The sequence below is a fragment of the Dreissena polymorpha genome, chromosome 11 (genome assembly GCF_020536995.1).
Source record: "Dreissena polymorpha isolate Duluth1 chromosome 11, UMN_Dpol_1.0, whole genome shotgun sequence".
Classification (NCBI taxonomy): domain Eukaryota; kingdom Metazoa; phylum Mollusca; class Bivalvia; order Myida; family Dreissenidae; genus Dreissena; species Dreissena polymorpha.
The window spans coordinates 21,567,244-21,583,247 of record NC_068365.1 but is presented as its reverse complement, the minus strand read 5'-3'; the positions used below and the strand labels follow the sequence as shown (position 1 = coordinate 21,583,247).

Genomic DNA, 16,004 nt, shown 5'->3' with positions numbered 1-16,004 from the left:
AACAAGACATATGATACCCTGTGGTATTAACTAAATAGTCAGTTTACAACAATTTACTATTTGCTTTTTTTAAACTCACAACGACACCATATTTTGTCACTGGTATACCTTTGATAAACAAATATACTGAATATTCATCTTCATCAACACTTCTTACGATTTCGTTTAAAACAATTGTTTACAAAGACTAACAACAGTTCCTCTATTTATTAAATGTTGATTAAAGTAATAAAGAATAAAGTAATATAGACGTATTTAAAACCGGTATTGAAAGAATAAATACTGTAATGTAAATTAATTATGTTGATTTTAATACTGTGTTTTTATTTGTTTTCAGGACTGGTTTCCGACATAAGCTCTGCAAATCGGTGTTATGCCTTCGCGATCCAATCTCTCGTTATTACCGTTTTGCATGGATTTTTCATCGTGCTGTAGAAAAACAATATATGGATGGTGTGTGCTTATTTTACTTTTTATATAGATTTTGGCGACTGTTTTTATGATCATGCTATTTTTTTTAAATATTTCAATATCTGTTCGTTGCTAGTATATAAACGTTTAGAAGATTTATCACCACGTAACATTTCATAGTTTACTCCTTACTATATATTCTTATTGTTCACGTTATGTTGTTTTATTTAGTTAAGTTTAAGTCAGTTCAATACACTATTTACAATCCACAATATTTGCATTGACAAACCGGTATGACAGTGATAAGAATCGATTAAAACCTTATTTAACTCATAGAAAATAATGAAAAAGTAATACGCATTGAAATGTCAGTGTTTGTAGCTTCGATTAAGCGTTTAAATATTTCGTATTGATTTGAGTATATTGAAGTTGTCCCAGGTGCATGTATACTTCCCATTTAGTAAAGTATATGTATGCTTTGATTAATTGTTAACCTTATATGACTGTTTTCACGTGAGGCATGTGCGTTCTATTTTCACTGTCACATCGACCGGCACAGCACCACACAAGCGATAGTGTCATGCTGTTTGCATCAACAACACATGATGAGTTCAGTGATGTGTTTGTTTATTTTTACTCACGTGCACTGTATAACCACTGTCTTTAAGTTATTGAACACTATACAGGTATTTGCTTGTTAATATTGAAGTACAAAGCTATTCTCGTTGTGTTTTTCAACGTATAATAAGAGAAATACTATCGTGTTTAAGTGCGTGCTAGGAATGCAGTGATGAAATGTTCACCTGTATTATTTTTATTATAATTTTTATTAGTATTATAAGAAGTAGTAGTAGTAGTATTAGTAGTATTATTATTAGTATTTTATTTTAATTATAATTATTAGCTTGATTTACAAACAGCATGATAATTAATGCATCAGTTTACAAGCAACATAAGAAACAAAAACACATCATGAAATAACAGTGTAATCATACAGTAAAAAAACTATCGAAACTACAACAATTGGTGCCATATTTATCAAAACCGTCCTTTATGCATATTATTCAACATTTGCAAACAAGTTTGCCGAAAACTGTGTTTAAATGGATGTGTTATTGTGGTATATAGCTATGGTAACATTTCTAGAATAGAGACAAAACTAAAAACTAAGCTAACAACATTTATTTTGTTATTTATAACGAACTACCTAAATACCAAAAGAGTACATGTACCAATAGAATAACAATTATTGTTTTCTATTTCGAAAATGTGACGACGATATATAATGTGACTAACTTGCACAAAGTAAAATAAATATAAAAGGAAACTACTCGTTATCGCTTTCTAGAAATTACATTATGTATGCACTCTCATAAAAGCGCATATGGGTCGTTAGTTCTAACAAGTTTGTTGAAGTTTGTTCGAATGTTCACGTTGGAGACCAGGAAAAGGATAGCCTATAAACAGATGCAGAATGTCGTGATAATTATGTCGATTACGAAACAAACGCAGAGAATGCACTATATTAAGATAAATAAGGAATATGGCGTTCATTATAAATGATTCTGACTTAGAGAAAATAATCTACCATCAATGGAATGAGGATAACTGATCCAAATCCTTTACATAAAGCTTAAAGGGTAAATTGGAAGTCCAGCTTGTAAAATTAAAATTGAAAAGAATGCATTTTGTGAGTTACTCTATGCCATGCTTTAAACTCGGTTTAATATGACTTACCAACAGTATTCAAGTATGTGATCTTGCCGCGGAGGTGGAAGCTACATGATACCTTAAACCAAACACAATGAACTAAACGCGACAAGCTTCCAATGCTTATGACAGTGATCATGGCCCACACCTGACAAGTTGTCGAGCCGAACTCGGTGGCAGAAGTTCCCGGCTCTCTACCGCTGCAGTCCTGACATGACACATTGTTCATGTCGTTGGAAAACGAATACAAACCTGTTATTAACATTGAAAGGCGAATACTTATTTGAGCTAACCGGGTGACGGAGTTCCACTAAAGCACACGCCTCCCCTCCTCTGTACGTCTGCCATATACGTATACACATTCATCAGATGCAGAGCTTAAACCCAAGGCTGACGGAATTTCGATCACCAGAACATGTTTAATGTATGACTTCATTTTATTTAATAAATGATATTATTTTTTTGACATACGTAATAAAGATTATTGTTTTACTAACTGGCATGTTAACTGGCATTATTAAAATTCCCGGCCCAAAATATGTTAGCCTGACAGGAGTCGACGGCAGGTCAGCGTGCACTAGGTCGCTTCCGGGGGATAACTCTTGTTTGTCCGAAAGGGGCCTTAAAGGGACACACACGCTCACTAGAAAATGACACATACGATAAATAGGCTTAGTAGGCTGCATGCACGACCGACCCTAATAAAAGGTCCCGGCTGAATTTAGCTCAGCCAGATAGGCAGTCGACGGCTGGTCAACGTGCACTAGGTCGCTTCCGGGGGGTAACTCTTGTTCGTCCGTAACGGGCCCTTAAAAGGGAATACCCTCTTACATTCAAAATGGTGCGTAATACGCTAAATTGACTGCACCTGACTCCTACCCTAATTAAAAGTCCCGGCCGAAACTTGGTCAGCCCGACAGGCAGTCGACGACAGGTGAGCGTGCACTAGGTCGTTTCCGGGAGATTACTCTTGTCTGTCCGAAAGGGTCCCTTAAAGGGGCATACCCGATCACTGGAAAATAACGCATACGAGAAATAGCCTAAATAGGCTGCATGCACGGCCGACCTTAATTAAAAGTCCCGGCCAAAACTAGTTCAGCCCGATAGGCAGTCGACGGGTCGTCAGCGTGTACTATGTAGTTTTCGGGAATAACTCTTGTTCGTCCGAAAGGGGCCCTTAAGGGGCACAACCGCTCACTGAAAAATGACGCATACGGTTTGAAAATGGTTTCTACATAGGCTGAATATTTGCTTGTATTTAATATTTTTGCTCATTAGTCTAAATTGGCTGAATATAATTTATAAACGACTGAATATGATATATTTAAAAACAAATCGTTTTGATAAACTGACTGAAAAGGCTAAATAGGCTGGTAAATAGGCTTACAAGGGTATCTATCCTATCTTCGGATACTGTTGAACTCCCCTATCGGGTATTATTAACAGATCGCGCTGGCATTGCAAGAAAAATACGTATACAATAGTGTACAATAAAAGTATTGACAGTGAGACGTCAAGAAACAAAGTAAGACTGAAACAAAGTTTGAAAGTGTTAGTATATTTATAGACAAGAGTTAAAATCAGGTTAAAAACACACTCTGCCGCAACTAATTGTATGAAATTTGGCTTACTGCCAGCTTGAAGGATTCAAGCGTTGGCAGGAGGACAATTTTTGAGGGGAGGTTGTTCCATAGTATGACAGTGCTGGGAAAATAAGAAAATTTATAATAGTTAGCAACTGTGTGAATCTGCCTATAATCTAAAGGATGTGTATGGCGAGTCAATCTCCTGGGGTTTTCAAAATAGGTGGGGACGGGGACAGCTACTAATGAATGGATAATTTTGTAAATTAATACTATTTTAGCATCAGTCCGTCTGTTCTCTAGAGATCTTATACCGAGTGACTGTTGCATGTCTGAGACACTATCATAAGTGGAATAGCTGTTATTTATCCATCTGATTGCCCTTCTCTGACCCATTTTGATTTTAATGATGTTTTGTTTAGTGTATGGCGACCAGACTGGAGACGAGTATTCTACTTGAGGCCTGACAAGAGTTTTATAGGCAGTTTCTTTTACTTTTTTGTTTTTAGTTTGGATGTTACGTTTAAAGAAACCAAGTGTTCTATTTGCCGTTGTACATATTCTAATAATGTGAGTGTTGAAAGAAAGGTCTTCGGATAATCACTCCTAAGTCTTTTGCACTTGGTACGGTTTTAAGGATATGGCCATGTAATATATAATTATGTTTGATTTTATGTTTGTTTCGAGTTATATTAAGGACTTGGCATTTACTGGGATTAAACTGCATTTCTCATTTAGTTTCCCATTGTTCCAAGGTATTAAGATCATGCTGTAATTGGTTGCAGTCATTTAGGTTGTTGATCGTGGGGTACACAGCAGTGTCATTAGCGAAGAGACGGACTTGGGATCTTACATGATCTGATAGGTTGTTTATGTAGAGGAGAAATAAGAGGAGGCCTAGGACAGAGCCTTGGGGCACACCAGATGTCCAAGGAACTTTATCAGATGTCTCGCCCTCCAGAACGACAACTTGAGTTCGACCTATTAGGAAAGAACGGATCCAGTCAACAGTACAGCCTCTGATACCATGTTCGTGAAGTTTATAGAGAAGTTTAGAATGGCTGACTTATCAAAAGCCTTGCTAAAGTCCAGAAGAATAAGATCTGACTGCTGGCCTGCAACAAGGGTTCTTGCAAGGTCATCTACCAGTTGGATGAGTTGCGTTTCGCAGGAACGGCGCTCCCTAAAGCCATGGAGATCATATAATATGTTGTATCTGGTAAAATGAACACATATGTTAGATGCTATGATATTTTCAGTAAGTTTACAAAGAATACACGTCATAGTTACAGGACGCTAGTTTGATGGGTCACTCTGGGGTCCGTTTTTATAGAGGGGGGCCACATTTCCCTTTGTCCAGTCAAATCGTAAGGTACCAGAATCTATAGACTTTTGGAGAAGAATTTGAAGAATAGGAGCTATTTGACAGCGAAGTTCTTTCAGCACAACTGTCTTTATGTTGTCAGTCAGGACCAGCAGCTTTATCAGTTTTTAGGTTTGATAATAGTTTGAGAATACCGTTAAGGCTGATAGAAATGTCAGGCATTGATGGGTACTTGCTTCTGAGATGAAAGAGGAGATCAGCATCACGAAGTTTGTCTCTGATTTTATGAAGACAAGACTGTCCAAGAGATAGAGGGTTCAGTGAAGTGAAAACAGATTGAAATTTTTGGTTAAGAATGTGTTTTTTTTTCAATATTACTATATTTCAGTGTGCCACTGGATTTGTAATGAAGAGGTGCAATACCTTGATTGTCCTGTCGAGCATTCTTAATTAGTGAAAATAGTTTTTTTTTGTTAAAAATAACTTTGACCCGGGTTGGTGTCATCAATGCCTAAGATGCTGTCCAAGATATTTGTATATGATGTTTTGATTTCTTGCCTTAGTAAAAAAATGTTTTAAGGCTAGGTGTTTTTTTGGCCAGGGTAAATAGGGTTCATGTTTGAACCTATTAACTAAACATGTAAAGGAGGCTTATAAGGTTGAACAAGCTACTTAATAGGCTAAATGTGATGATTGATTCATGTTTCATTTATTATTCTTGCTAATTAGGCAAAATATGCTTAACAGAAATAACTGGCTGCTAAAAAGGCTACATAGTCTAAATTGGACGTATTTTTCAGCTTCCATATGTGTATAATATAGGCTTAATAGGTTCAAATGGCTGCTAAATGGCAACTTATAAGCTTAATAGGATGCATATTTCAACCTACGTACTAAACTTGCTAAATATGCTTAATAGACTAAATAAACTGTTAAATATGTTAAATACGCTTAATAAGATGTATGTGTTAACCCATGTACTAAACTTGCTAAATGGGCTATATAAGCTAAATAGGCTGCTGAATAGGCTAAATAGGCTTATTAGGATTAATGTTTTCACCTATGTACTAAACTTGCTAAATAGGCTTACTTCACACATGCATGTGAAATAGTAATCTGCAATCATTTAAAATTAGAATATCAGTAAAGTAACACACAATACTTAGTCGTACGGCGGATGAAAGAAATACCGATCAAGAAGGAAAACGTATGCAGATGGAAGATATGCAACGGATGACATGAAATTCTGGCGATATTGAATATGATTAAATGTGATGACAAACACGTTAAGTTTGTAATTGGGTTTCGAAAGTTGTAAGTGAAACATGTTTATGTACAAAGCTTTTGTAAAATAGAGGAAAATGTGATATTTAGTGATCACTTTTGGAGTATTCACATAATACAACCCCTGTAGCCAGATAAAACAAATTTGAAGCAGATTAACACGGCATCAGGCGTATGGTTATTTGTGTTTTCTCTGCTATTGTGTTAGGTACATTGAAATAATACTCGGAAATATGTATAAAGCGATGCCTGATAGTATAATTATTAAGTGAATTGCAATAAAGGCATACGTTTATTACACGAAATATAAAATTGTTGAAGTAAATTTGCAATTTGCAAAAAAAAATATACTTCCCTTTTATTGCCACTTAATATAAAGTACTTTTTCTGAAGGCAACACTTCAAAACCCTGAATTAAATACATGGCGGTAGAGTACTACTTCTACTACTATTACTACTACTACTACTACTACTACTACTACTACTACTACCACTACTACTACTACTACTACTACTACTACTACTACTACTACTACTACTACTACTACTACTACTACTACTACTACTACTACTACTACTACTACTACTACTACTACTACTACTACTACTACTACAGTAACTACTACTTCTACTACTACTACTACTACTACTACTACTCCTGCTACTACTAATACTACTTCTACTACTACTACTACTACTACTACTACTACTACTACTACTACTACTACTACTACTACTACTACTACTACTACTACTACTACTGCTGCTGCTGCTACTATTATTACTACTACTACTACTACTACTACTTCTACTACTACTACTACTACTACTATTACTACTGCTACTGCTACTGCAACTACTACTTCTACTACTACTACTACTACTACTACTACTACTACTTCTACTACTACTACTACTATTACTACTACTACTACTACTACTACTACTACTACTACTACTACTACTACTACTACTACTACTACTGCTGCTGCTGCTACTACTATTACTACTACTACTACTACTACTTCTACTACTACTACTATTACTACTGCTACTGCTACTGCAACTACTACTTCTACTACTACTACTACTACTACTACTACTACTACTTCTACTACTACTCTACTACTACTACTACTACTACTACTACTACTACTACTACTACTACTACTACTACTACTACTACTACTACTACTACTACTACTACTACTACTACTACTACTACTTCTACTACTACTACTTCTACTACTACTACTACTACTACTACTACTACTACTACTACTACTACTACTACTACTACTACTTCTACTACTACTACTATTACTACTACTACAATTACTACTACTTCTACTACTACTACTACTTCTACTTCTACTACTACTTCCACTACTACTACTACTACTACTACTACTACTACTACTACTACTACTACTACTACTACTACTACTACTACTACTACTACTACTACTATTACTACTACTACTACTACTACTACTACTACTACTACTACTACTACTAGTACTACTACTACTATTATTACTACTACTACTACTACTACTACTACTACTACTACTACTACTACTACTACTACTACTACTACTACTACTACTACTACTACTACTACTTCTACTACTACTACTACTACTACTACTACAACCACCAACACTACTACTACTACTACCACTACTATTACAGTACTTGGTGTTTATGGAGTAGAACTAAAGAATGCTCTCACAGGCGGGATCGAACCTGTGACCTCCTGTAACTTCTATACCGATGCATAGGTTAACGTTCTTAAATATAGGCATTAAGAGTGTAGGATGACTTGTAAGATTACTAGTGGCAGCACGAAAGCTTCAACTTTAAGCAAATACATTATTTTGTATTAAAACTGCTCAATATAACGCACACAAATGATCATTATATTAGTTCAAAAGAGTCTGCGACTAACCCTGACGCACGCATAATGTTCAGGTATTCCAGTATCAAATAATCTGTGTCTGCATTAATATTCTTAAATATATGAATATGTGAAATTATATAATTGACAATGCTACCACATGACTGATTGCTTTACGTGGTATGGTTGTTCTAGTGACTCCATGACCCAGAGAGCTTTGCAAACGAGAGTGTAAACTCCTGACAGGGTTTCCCGAGATGCACAGGTAGAAGTGCAGACGAATATCAGCCAGCTCTCTTCTAGTCTAAAATGTATGGAAAAGATCACTGAGACAGAACAAAGGGTCTTGACAATTCTTCTGGAAACATCAAATATAAACCCGATCTGACGACGGATGCACTGGACCAAATTGCACATAACGACGGTGCAATGCTTTCCAATCCTACGATGAATAACAATTGATCTCGGCATGATGCCAGTGGGTAATCTGACAGCAAAATTGATATACAATAAATTACCACTTTAACAAACAAATCTAATTTTTCCTAGTCCTTTCTTACACGAGAACTTTATTTCTCTAAACTTTTATCTCTCTTTACCGTACATTAACCCGCGCGTATCTATGACGATTATTTTGATGATTATTTTAAATGTCTTATACCAATCTCGCTGCCTAATTTATTTTTTATTAACAATAACTCAAACATGTGACCTACAAATTAAGATATTCCATGCATGTTATTATTGTGTTCTTTCTCATTATGACAAACGATCTGAATACATACACTCACATCTCAAAGTGTTGAATCAGTGCAAAATATGCGTTCAAGATGGCCGCCAACGCCAAACCTATTTATGCTGATATCTATGTGACTATCCACTCAAATTATTTGGGAGCACTGAATTGTGTTTCAAGGGGCAAAGAAAACATTAAGATTATAAAAAAATATGACGTAACAGAGAAATCAAACATTGCGTCCAAATGACCGCTAATACAATGACCGAAAGTGCATAACTATTGACTCAAACGTGTTATTTTTTCGTGATTTTGTAATAATGAGTGTTTCATGTTTTGTTTAAAATAGTAATCCCCAGTAAAACATTGTAAACTAAGGTCCGATATTGACGCTTAAGCGACAAAGTATAAATACGGACCACCATTGTACAAACATATCAGACTTGCGTGTGCAAAACACTGCCTTATACTTGTTCAATATATACTCTGTGGACAAATATTGCATTCTGTCAACATTAAACTTTGTTTGCAACATTACCATAAAACCTTCCCACCATTGTAACGTTTGAACATTCCTTGTATTGGAAGGCTGCCGAAATCATCATAGATTCGCAACAAAGTAGTTGCCTGAAAAACATTGTTCTGATGTATGGGTGTTTTCATACACTCATGAATTTGCTTGGGGCCATAGGGCCCCTCGTGAAAGGAGCCGGTTTCGAAAGCATACTTGAGACTGTCTATTGTTAAAATGCAATTGTGCACATTATGACAGGGTAAGCTGTCCAGAGGGCTTTGCGGGGCCATTTGCTTGTTGAATAGTGCCTACAAAGCAAGCTTATAGCCGAAATAACCCAAGAAGATCCGGATATTCAGATATTGGTTGATCAGGTCAAGGAGTTGTACTCCTCCCTTCTTAGGGGCGAGACGACGCAAGCTGATGCTACATGTGCTGAGATTTTGATCAAACTCGAGACGGCTACAGAGAAGAAGAAACATGAACTTGCCGAAATCTTAAAGACAAGCCAATTTTAGCTTAATAATCAGCTTATGGTATGCAATGCAAGGATGTTGATCACGGCGGAAATTACTGGGTGTTGGCTGATGCATACGCAGACAATTTCCAAATGTCTAGCCGTCTTTTTCTGCCGCTGGGCTCTTCAAGTACATGCGATCTGCCTATTAATATCTTCTGCAAATGAGCAGCCTATCGGAAACGCACCCAGACGTTTATCGAAAGTTTGTTGATGGTTTTCACGTTGTTTGTAGGAGCAATCAGTGCTGGGCTGGGCTAAGCAGTGATCTTGTCACTGAGCAAACATTGATGAGGTCTCTTAAGGTGGTCTTACTCGCGGCAGTGGGATGACCGAGAATATGCAAAACATTTGGATCCTATCTGCACCTGTAACATCCGAGTGCAACAGTGCGACGCAGGATTTTTCACACCTGGTCTATACTACAAATCAATAACACAAAGACTCAATTCGGCACGCATCAAAAGAGATGTTCCTGATCTCGAGAAAATGCAGACAAAGATTACATCCGGCTCACCATACACAGCTGATCCTACTCTGAAAAACTTTGTCAATGGGGTAGTGGCTGGGTCATATATGAACTTGCATGCATTTTAGGAGGGTGAGAACAAGATTATTATTATGTATCAAAGGAAAGTCGGCATTTGCATATACATTTAAGAGAAAAGACAGAGCAGATGTTAAGACTGGTAAAGACCGTGCTATTCCCTTCTTTTCCATTCCCTTCTGTTTCAGCATTTCCTGGTAGTGTCAAAATCTGGATATCTTTCCCTTGAAGTCATATTGTAGAATTAACCGAGCCCCCATCCTCCTGCCCTCGTTGAAGCCAAGATCATCAAGGCAATGCGAGATCATGCTGAAAACGCATCAAGCGAGGATGTTATGAAATGTATTCCGGAAACAGATTGTTACGTGCTTGATGGTGGCTCTTTGCTTCATCGTATGCCATCAAAAAGGGTGACAAATATAACGCAATATTTAGTCATGCACCTGTTCATTCCTTCTTGCAAACAAGTCCCAAGAGGAAATATCGAATCTCGGCAAATGCGTGATGGTGGATCTGTTTGTTGGCAAGTTCGTTGATTCCTTAGTCTCACTGCGCCATAATATTTTTACAAAGAAAGTGGTTACCGCCGAAACATTTGTCACTCCTGAGCAACTACCCTCAACATCGCATAAATAAGTATGTCATAGCCAACGCGTATACTATCAAATCGTGGTATGGATTGGGGTGGCAAATATTATGAAACCCTCGGAATGGAGATAGAAATAGAAAAACGACCAATTAATAAGATGAAAATCCTTGCGATGCAGCTGAGGACGCTATGGCCTTTCCTGCCTGCTGTATGCGGCCTTTGTCAACTTGAAAACTGTGACAATCAAAACAATTCACAAGGGATCTGTACTGAAGACGAGGAGGACGAGTGATAGGAACGTTTAACGCTCAGAGAAAAATGTTATGGACAAAGGTGATTGTGTATCAGGTGATAGTAGAAAGCTAAATGTCATATATTGGATTTTGATGATTTTGCAACTGCTTAGTGATATTACAATTAAATCAATATGTCAATATGTTCCTTGTCTCCAAAATGATGGCATTTGACATACAAATTTTTGAGTCAAACGTTATGAACTTGTAGTTCTTCTTATTGGGGTGGTGGCTGTATTTGGGCGCCATGTTGGATTTCTGTGTAACATTATAAACTTACACTATGTCTGATGATCTTAAAGTGTTCTTTGACCCTCAAAACTTAGGTATAGACACCAAACTGATCGAATTTGAGTGGATAGCTACATAGTTATGATCATAAATAGTTTTTGGCGACCATCTTAGCGTCCATCTTGAAAAAAAAACTTTCGGAGGTTCGATTTCGGTAACCTTTTGATATTTTATTAAGTACGTTCTTCCCTACCAGGATCAGTCAAAATACCTTTTGTAGCAATGGGGGCCCAATTGTATATTGACCTGACTAATTTGTTAATGTGTAGGTAATCATAATGTATCATCGTTACTACTTATGTTATTTGCAGCCTGCGTATAGACTATGTTAAATTCCAGACTTTACATACAGTAGGATACACGTGCATTCGATGTAACAATAAACGTTTAAATGGATAAACCAGTCTTAGCAAAAAGCAATATAAACGGTGACATATCGTAACAAGATTTCAGCAAGGTGGTCGATGCTCCCGAAGATGGCAAATAGTTCCCTGAACATTAACTAAACCGGAATGACATTGCAATGTGAGAGCTTCATCCGATAAGAATTCTACCTATGAAATGTCATTAACATCGAATCATCAGTTCCTCACATCTGCCACAGAGCCGTAAAATTAATACGAAATTATTCATCAAAGCGCAATCACTGTCTAAACAATTATTGGTACAGAACACCCTTAAATTATACGTATGTGCACCTAACAGGGATGTTGCATATAAAGTGCCATATACATCGGATTATTATTGTAGTGTAAAGGAAAGAACATGTACAACTTCATCAAGTTCGGTTGATACGTTCCTGAGATTTCGAGCGGGAACTAAAATTCCAATATAAAACAAAATAACGATTGATGCAAAGCATCAAAGGGCGTCTGGAATTTCAGTGTAAAAGGCACTCAATGAAGTTACATGGAACGATTTTTTTTTCTACTGTAAATATTTATATATTGGCCGATTTTTTTAAACAAAATAGAAAAAGATACTGGTATAACCATTATCTATGATTTTGTGTAATAACTCCCAAATAACCATTATCTATGATGCTGTGTTATAACCACCGAATAACCATTATCTATGATTTTGTGTTGTAACCCCGAGATATTTCATAGTTCATTTTATTTACATTGGTTTCATTTTTGTACTGGCATCCGTTTGCAGTTTTCATTAATGGAACAGAACTGAGTAGGTTTTAAAAAATCTGCTTCATCTTGTAAGCGTAATTTCATATTTTTCTCAACTTCAAGGGGAGATGATTCTGAACTTATTATTACGTTGCTCATTTACGATAGGGTTTGAGCACTCATTGATATGAAAACACTGTAAAAGTTTTAATGTGTTTACAACCCCCCCCCCCTCTCACACATATATTTCATGGGCATAATAAAAACAAAAAATTGTTACAATAAAACAGCATATTTATTTAAACTAAAATGTCTACATCAAAACAAAAAGTTAAAATAGAACACAAATAAAATAATTTAATTCTACTGGGGCTCGAACCTTGGGCCTCTCATATGTGAAGCGAGCGTGTAACCACTACACTACGGAACCGCTTGAAAAATCACTTTCTAACTAACATATTAATAAGTGACTATAGTGTAACGGTTATCAATAAAGCAATAAACCGTGTAATCGCTGTCGTCTTGTAAAATTGAAAAAAATACGCGTTAACCAAAACTCGAACAGCAAAAGTCTGCGCTAATGTTACAAAAACCACAAAATAAATATATTTTGATTATGTTTTGTTTTTATTCAAAACCAGAAAGTTCACCGGATCGCGTATTTGCCCAGTCCCTGTGATCTTGTATTATTGCCCAGTCCATGTGATCAGTTATTAATAAAAAAAATAGCTTCGCATTATTGGCAACAAATGTTGTAGTAAATGTAATAGGCACAAATGCAGTACTTATTTACACTAATTTACACAAAATATCACCACTATGCAAGATATTCTGACAACAAAAATATATACATTGATCCGTAAAGTAACTTCTCCCATAAGCGAAAACAAAACGTATTACATACGAGTCGCCGCACTTCAGTGCGACGCCAATGACATTAATACTTAAATTGCAACAAGATAAGTATTGATGAAAAGCAACAAAGGGCGTCGGGAATTTCAGTGTAAAAGGCTCTCGTTGAAGTTACATAGAACGATTTTTTTTCTACTGTAAATATTTATATATTGACCGATTATTTTAAACAAAATAGAAAAAGATACTGGTATAAACATTATCTATGATTTTGTGTTATAACCCCGAAAAACCAGTATCTATGATGTTGTGTTATAACTTCCAAATAACCATTATCTATGATGTTGTGTTGTAACCGCCAAATATTTCATAGTTCGTTTTATTTACATTGGTTTCCTTTTTTACTGGCATCCGTGTGCAGTTTTCATTAATGGAACAGAACTGTGTAGGTTTTAAAAAATCTGCTTCATCTTTTAAACGTAATTTCATATTTTTCTCAACTTCAAGGGGAGATGATTCTGAACTTATTATTACGTTGCTCATTTACGATAGGGGTTGAGTACTCATTGATATGAAAACACTGTAAAAGTTTTAATGTGTTTACGAACCCCCCCACCCTCTCACACATATATTTCATGGGCATAATAAAAACAAAAATGGTTAAAACAGCATATTTATTTAAACTAAAATGTCTACATCAAAACAAAAAGTAAACATAGAACACAAATAAAATAATTTGATTCTACTGGGGCTCGAACCTTGGGCCTCTCACATATGAAGCGAGCGTGTAACCACTACACTACGGATTTGCTTGAAAAATCACCTTCTAACTAAGATATTAATAAGCTATTAATAGTCGGTTTAAATGTAAACCCGGAAGTTTAAACGCTGGATAGTGAGCGGGGTTAAAGGTCCATACCAAAGGGTCCATACCACTGGCAAGATACGGGTCAGGCCTGCGGCCTTCTATATGTGGTTCTTAAAAAACCCTGCAGGAGGACTTGATAGAAATGAGACTGTGATGCTGTGATGGTGCTCCTCATTGATAAGCGGCTGCTTCCTTTATCAAGACTCATTATTACAACTAATAATACGTGTCGCGCTTCGCGCTCTATAGCGCCTTTATAAGTAACTAGGTGGTTGCTAGGATAGTGGAACAGAGAAGTTTTGTTTTTATACAAAACCAGAAAGCTTCACCGGTTCGCGTATTTGCCCAGTCCCTGTGATCTGTTATTATTGCCCAGTCCCTGTGATCAGTTATTAATTAAAAGAATTAGCTTTGCATTATTGGCAATACATGTTGTAGTAAATGTAATATGCACAAATGCAGTACTTATTTACACTAATTTACACAAAAAATCACCACTATGCAAGATATTCTGACAACAAAAATATATACATTGATCCGTATAATAACTTCTCCTTCCATAAGCGAAAAAAAACGTATAACATACGAGTCGCCGTACTTCAGTGCGACGCCAATAATTCGCTGAAAACATCATCGGACCGAAACGCCCTGCAAACGATGCGTGTGACCATACTTATGGAATAAGCATATCAGGTTAAGTCATATTCGGATTCTGTTTTGAGGTTTCTTGCAGAATCGGAACTTGAAATTTAACATTAACTCTACAGTATTAAAATCATTAAATGGGTATACCAGATATAAATCATATACACACAATAAAAGACAAAACAATTAAAAGAGAGTTTCACCATCCTTAAATGGGTATGGGGGATATGGAGAGAAACAATTATTAATGCTCAAACGTTTGGCCATTATGTATGACCTTAAACTTGAGCTGGCATGACTGTTTTATGCCTTCTGCACAGCATCTCTATCACCGTAACATTCATGCATAAGTTCATGAAAATCTTTCAAATGGTCTTTTAGATACACCCACTGCATCAAAATGGAGGCTTAAACAGTTTACGTTGACCTTTAGCCGACATGACTTGCCTCTGAACATCGTCCCAATGCCATTAATATTTTAGGTAAGAACATGTATAATGAAAGCCTTCAAAAGGTTTATTAGATTTAAAGCGGACATGAACGTTTTACGGAGAGACTTGCGGACTGGCGGACTGATTGACGGACTGACAAACGAATGTACAAACAAAATGCATTCCTATAATCCCCTTTGATTTTCGCTTGTATTATTATCTGATGTTGAATTTCGTATTGTATGTATTGAATTGTAGAGGCCATTGGTAATTTGCTTAAAATACAAGACTATCGGAAATGAATCTCGTTATTTCTCTGAAATGTCAATATATATAAACTTAAATTCGTACGGGACAAAACAGTGTCATAATCTGAGCGTCGATGTGT

At 36.3% G+C, this 16,004-nt stretch overlaps 1 protein-coding gene across 6 annotated transcripts in view; it reads left to right on the top strand.

Annotated features, from left to right (window-relative positions):
• The window catches only part of LOC127850289 (uncharacterized), a 243,542-nt gene extending 242,886 nt beyond the window's left edge, over positions 1 to 656 (top strand). For 2 of the 6 annotated variants that reach the window (XM_052383226.1, XM_052383227.1), the window contains one exon: positions 338 to 656. In XM_052383226.1, the coding sequence (XP_052239186.1) occupies positions 338 to 435 (98 nt within the window). In that variant the 3' untranslated portion in view covers positions 436 to 656. The remainder of the gene's footprint in view (positions 1 to 337) is intronic. The other 4 variants (XM_052383221.1, XM_052383222.1, XM_052383216.1 and 1 more) reach the window with 3 other exon arrangements.
• The last annotated feature ends 15,348 nt before the right edge of the window (positions 657 to 16,004 follow it).